Here is a 6,011-nt window from a genome sequence, read left to right on the forward strand (position 1 = left end):
ACTCTCTAACCAGGAAGTGAGGTAGGCTTCATCACTAGGGACCCATGATCTTCATTCAGCATGCCTTGAGAGCGTAGCAAGTCTCTCCCATCTCATGTCTCTGGGGCCCCTGATATGTTTGGTCAACTTACTTTGAACACTAGTAACACCACACACACACACACACACACACACACACACACACACACACACACACACCATTTCAGGCCTGTGTAGAAATTCCAGGAAAGTCTTTGCTAATCTCCGTGGCCACTGAGGTGTCTTTCCTTATTTCTTCATCTCTGTGACTGTCATGTGTCCTTCCTCATTCCTTCCACACTCCAGCCTCTGAGGCACACACACATCCCTGTTCCTTTTCTGTAACCCACACCTTTTTCAACACTCTGCACATTGGTTCCCCAAGGACGCTTTCCCCTCTCCTTGGCACCTGAAGTTTGAGAGAACATGCCCAAGGTCTGGGCGATTGGCAGAGGCTAGAGGAAGAGTGATCCTTCTAGCTTAGCCTTTCTCTCCATTGCAAATAAGAAGGCTGGTGAGCGATGCTCTAACCAGAGGCTGGCATAAACATAGACAGGGAAGGTGAAATTGCAGAGGAAGCCACCCAGTTCCTTGTAGGCAGAGAACTAAATGGATCCCAGGATCTTGCCCTAGGAAAAAAATGAAGGCTTGCAAGAGGGAACACTAGGAATTTGCCTCAAGGAAAGGTGGAAGATGGTTGCTACATTCTGTGGGCCAGCCTCGTATCCACTTTAACTTTCTAGTGTTCTAAACTTTTCTGTAGCTCACCTTGGGCACAGAGCCATTATACTTCCTTTCTCCCCTCCTCCATCCCTTTCCAACAGTAAGTCCAAGAAATGCTGTTCTCATGATATCACTTTCTCTCTCTAGAAGATCAGGAAGTTTAGTACTCTTGGCTTCACGCCAAGATACTATTTACCAATCGCCAGGCAGTGGTCCTCTGCCCTATAAAAGTCAGTGATAGTGAGGGCAGAGGAAGTGTTCCTTTCTTCATCTCTCTGGTGAGATCACTGGCCTTCCTTTCCATTTCAAGGCAGTCCTTTCAGAAGAGCAAGGCTACTTCTTGGTGAGCATTTCCAGTGTGGGCTGTGATACCTGGTGAGGGAGGCCAGCTGTTAGGGGAAATATGACTTTGGAGCTGGTGAATTCATGTCCTTAGCTAAGGGGCTGATGGCTCTTGAGTACCGTGGCCCAAAACCTTCTACCACATAGAGAGCCTGCACCTGCTCTCCAGAGGAGTCATTCTTGACTCAGCCCTGTCAACTGTGGAGGGAGATCTAGTGCCCTCCAGACCCATGCAAGAAGAATTCTCTTGGGTAAAATTCCTTCCCTGGGAAGAAAGACCCCTCCCCATCCTCCATGCCTTGATATAGATATGGAATGTTTTCCAGGTTTGCATCCTTCCAAATGGTCGCATCTAGCATGAAACCGGTGTTTGATAAATTTTGGCTTCCAGAAAGAATGAGTGAATGAACAAAAGAATGACTGAATGAATGACTATATAGATAAACAACAGTCGGGTGTGTGCGTTGCTGGATTACAGGTCTGAGCCCCATAGCTCTGACCCCATTGTCCTCACTTGCATCTCATTCAGTGTTCACAGGAGTCACCATGGCCTGGTCCTCCAGCTCGAAGAGCCTCCTGGCAGTCTTTGTCTTTACCAGCTTGGCTGTCAGCTCTGTGGGTAAGACTAAAACATGGCATTCCTTTCTCCTTAAGAAGGGAGAGGTGAGGTGAGCAGTCAAGAGCCTGGGGAAGTAACCAACCACATGAGACTGCAGTGGTCTGTCTAGCCCCTCATGGCTTCTTGGCTCCTAGGAAATGTTAACTATTTGGCTCTGGGGTTATCTTTTAAATGATGTATATTTCTGCCTTGCAGAGAGTTACCAGTGTATGGTATATCCATGTGAAAATGAACCATGTGATGCTTGTGAAACCACTAAAGGCTGCTTCAATGAAATACAGAAATTTTACACACCATGTAAGCCAACCCTCACACCTTGAGCGTCTCCAGTTTATCCTTGCTTCCTTTCCAGGATGAGACTGGGGGCCTGGGGTTCTGGGAAGTGGTGGAGATGGAGCATGTGCTTGTTGTAGGACCTGGGTTCTACATGATGAGGACCATTCAGGTGTGATTCTTCTTACTTTCACACCACTGGGAATCTAACTCAGGGCATCATACATTCTAAGCAAGTACTCTACCACCAGTCACTCCCTTAGTAGCAAATGGTCCCTCTGTTGGTTCGTTCTCTGAAACAGACCATTGCAGGTGGAGGGACTCTTGGAGAAGTACAGTACTCAAGGCAGAGGGCATGAAGGGACAGGTTTTTTACCACTAACTCAGGAGGAAAATTTACTTGGTGGCTCAATTTTCTACAGCTTCCCAGTCGGGTGCATTATTTAAACCAAAAGGATGTATTGCGGACTCAAGGACATGCAGAAGCCTGACAATCTCAGCAACCCTGGGGGATCAACAGACATTTACATATAAAAACAGCTGCTGCACAACTGAAAAGTGCAACCAGGTTGACTTAACAGGTGAGTACAGCTCTGGCCTGTGTACCACCTGCTCAGGGCCCCTCTGCCCTTCCCTGGGTGCATCTCTCTGCTGATGGGCTGCAGCCGTGACACTTGCCTTCCCTTTTTGCTTGAAGCTTTCCTTTGTAAAGGGTCTGAGTTGAATACACACCCTTCTCTTGGGTTTGTGTGCACACAGTTGTATACACAGACTGGGTGACAGCTGGGCAGCAGTAATTGCTCCTGGGTCTATTCTCTAAGTAGGTTCAATGAATCTCTAGGTTTAAATGCTTTGCTCTGTTCCTCCAGTCTAGAGTTCCTCACCATTTTTATTCCTCATCTTAAATTTTTGTATTGTTGAGATGTAGCCTTGCATGTATCCAGACTTGTATTGTTTTACTGAGATCAAGTAAATCCCCCACTTCAGCCTGCAATGGAGTAGCTGGAAGTACAGTGTGCATGACCACACCCGGCTCATTCCTCAACCTATGATCGGCAACTTTTAGAAAACAGATGATCTCTTACCTCATTATCTAGGACTCCTCTTTTTCAGGGCAGAGAATAGGGTAACTAATGAAGGTGAGGACAGCACAGGATTCCTGTGAGAGATCCTTCACTGCACTCATACGGCAGAGCCTTTCTCCTAGGCCTCCTTCTGCTCATCTTTCTCCTGGGCCTCCTTTCAGTTCATCTTTCTCCTGGGTCTCTTTTCAGTTCATCTTTCGAAATCCTGGACCTCCTTCTGCTCATCTTTCTCCTGGGCCTCCTTTCAGTTCATCTTTCGAAATCCTGGGCCTCCTTCTGCTCATCTTTCTCCTGGGCCTCCTTTCAGTTCATCTTTCTCCTGTGCTTCCTTCCAGTTCATTCTGGCTGCAATGCTTTTTGATAGAATCATGGAGGGAAAGCTATATTATATGAGTAATAGATAGATATGTCCTCAACTATTTCTGCCTATTCCCCAAGATAAAAACTTTTCTCTCTCCATTCAGTGCCTGAACCATCTTCGACACCCAATGGTGTTGAATGTCCTGCCTGCTTCACTGCCAATGGAAATTTATGCACCTCAGTTACCACCCTAAAGTGCACAGGGGAAGAGAAAAAGTGTATTGAGGTTACCGGCACAGGTATGAGTATTTCTTCAGACATTTTTATGTACATACCCTTGCTTACTTTTTCTTATTGTTTGTCTAAGATTTGGATGTTCTTCAAGGGTATAGTGAACCCAGCATTTAGTTCTGTGAGTCTGAGCTGAGCAGCTGAAAATAGTCAATGTTCATTGCATCCCGGTTTCTGCATGTCTGCCTAGAACCTGAGTCCAGCACGGTCGCTTGTTCTGGCTCAGAGTGTCTCCCAGGACTGTGTGACTTGTCAGCAGGCTGTAGTCCTTCAGATGGAGGATCTGTTTTCTAGTTCACTCATAATTTTGGTGGTGACAATTCCTCTTCATGCAGTGGTCTCACGGCATATCAATTGGCTTCTCTCCAAGCCAATGATGAGACAGAGAGGCACAGACTGATAAGGGGAGCTATAGATTTTAATAGTCTAATCTCAAAAGTTTCATATCATTTCTTAAGCTAAAACTTTATTGTAAAGAACTTGCAAATAAAAAAAATCTTCATGTAATGAGATTAGCTGGATCCAAAGATTACACATGTCAATGAACATATATACAGTTAGAGCAGCCATTCTGAAGCTGTGGGGATTTAGATCGACTTTTACACTTTCCCTATCAACTATAGGTGTAGGCATTTATCCATCAGATGCACATACATGCACACACGTACACACACACACACACAAACACACACACCAAGCAAACAAATGAAAACAGCACCAACAACAAATCCAGGACAGAATCAAAACTAGAAAAGCAATCTGATGCTTATCCTGTCATGACTCTTGTGTCCATTACCTGTATCTTATCCTTTTTTATCACTCAATGCTTGAGACCCCTCTCAAGAGTCTTTCTCATCCCTCTTAGCCACTTATATCTTGCTGACCCCACAGGCCAGTCCTGATGCAACATGAGTGGGTCTTACAGAAAGCCACTCTGCCAGTAGTTGGAGTCAGTTGAGGGAGGGGATCATCTTGGAAGGTGTTTTCCATGCAGAGCAAAGGGCAATATGAGGCCAAGCATTTGGTTATCTCTCCAAGGTCTGGAGGGAGCCATTTGTTGGTAGTTGAAGAGACTATGTAAGTAGGGGAAAGAACCTTTGTCTAGATAATTTGAGATGAGTGAGGATAACAGAATGTCCCACAGAATACAGGGGTGAGGTGAAGTCATCCAGTGAGACATAAGCTCCCACGGTATCAGTCCTCCATGGAACTCAGAGGTCTTGAGAGAAGGGTTTTAGCTTGTGGGAAACTGTGGCATTTCCCATTATTTAGCTAAGTTAGGATGGAGCACAGATACAATTTAGAATTTAGCCAAACATGTGAGGTCATTCAGGTGGTGTCCTTCCTGCATTTGTTAAGTTCATCTCTTGTAAAGAAGGTGTGCTGACCCCCGCTGCTGTTACTTGAGCCTTAACGTGGGGCTCGGCTGATGATGAAGGGAGCTTTTCTAGTGTTTATCATCCAGAACAGGGGTTCCTTATTTAAGATCATTCTGGGCACATTTCTTTCCCCGGGGATCTGGGTGATAAGGAGAAATAAGAGGAGAACAAGAATCCTGCTAACTCCTGGATATTTCTTTTAGGTGTGGAAATGCCAAATTCAGTGCTATATGGAAAGGGTTGTGCAACTGAAAACTCCTGCGGACTGGAAATGGTCGTCTTGGGTGGTGTAAAGATCAAAACCTCATGCAGCTCACATGGGCACCCTACCGCCCAATTTGTTTCATCATTTCTTATTTTTCTGCTCCCGCTGAAATTCTTGCTTTGATCTTCTATGAACTGGCAATCTCACACCCCTATGCACATGGACCCATTGGCATGCCTGGATGGCTACTTCCAAAACACGGAACAAATAAAACCTGGTGACACTCCTCTGTTCTTTATGTGAAAACCTGTGTCCACTTTGTAACATTATGAGATACACAGAGATGGCTATTTCAGTATTTCTCCTATTCTCCTGCATATATAGGACGAGAAATCCTAGTCAGAAAAATTAGGGAAACCAAATCAGTAACTAAATAAATTTAACACTGAGAAAAAAAAGAACAAATAAAGGCAAAAAAAAAAAAGGAAGGGAAGAGAATGTATTCATATTGGAAAGAAATTTGTGAAACTAGTAGAAAAAACATTTGTATGTATATATGTGCATGCATGTCCACATCTATACATGTATGTGTGTGATGCTGGAGAGAACCCCGGACTTCATGCTTGCTAGGAAGTATGGCGCCCCTGAGACACATCTCTAGACCAAGGGAAGCACTTTTCGGCATTAGCCTAAGTGTTGTCTCTGTCTCAGTCAGGGTTTCTAACAACTTGTGGAGCAGAGGGTTTACTTCAGCTTGGAACCCTCAGATCTCTCTC

General features: G+C 45.0%; 1 protein-coding gene across 2 annotated transcripts; it reads left to right on the forward strand.

The window, feature by feature from the left end:
• The first annotated feature begins 987 nt into the window (after positions 1-987).
• Positions 988-5,541, forward strand: LOC142860782 (protein RoBo-1-like). Of its 2 annotated transcripts, none has more exons than XM_075992502.1 (6): positions 988-1,084; positions 1,613-1,702; positions 1,898-1,999; positions 2,398-2,556; positions 3,525-3,659; positions 5,234-5,541. In XM_075992502.1, the coding sequence occupies exons 2-6, from the start codon at positions 1,630-1,632 to the stop codon at positions 5,416-5,418; spliced, it is 654 nt and encodes a 217-aa protein (XP_075848617.1). In that variant the 5' UTR covers positions 988-1,084; positions 1,613-1,629; the 3' UTR covers positions 5,419-5,541. The 2 variants fall into 2 exon arrangements, with proteins under 2 accessions (XP_075848617.1, XP_075848618.1); XM_075992503.1 differs by lacking the exon at positions 988-1,084 and adding an exon at positions 1,122-1,334.
• Positions 5,542-6,011: the final 470 nt, after the last annotated feature.

The sequence above is a fragment of the Microtus pennsylvanicus genome, chromosome 11 (assembly GCF_037038515.1).
Source record: "Microtus pennsylvanicus isolate mMicPen1 chromosome 11, mMicPen1.hap1, whole genome shotgun sequence".
In the NCBI taxonomy this organism is placed as follows: domain Eukaryota; kingdom Metazoa; phylum Chordata; class Mammalia; order Rodentia; family Cricetidae; genus Microtus; species Microtus pennsylvanicus.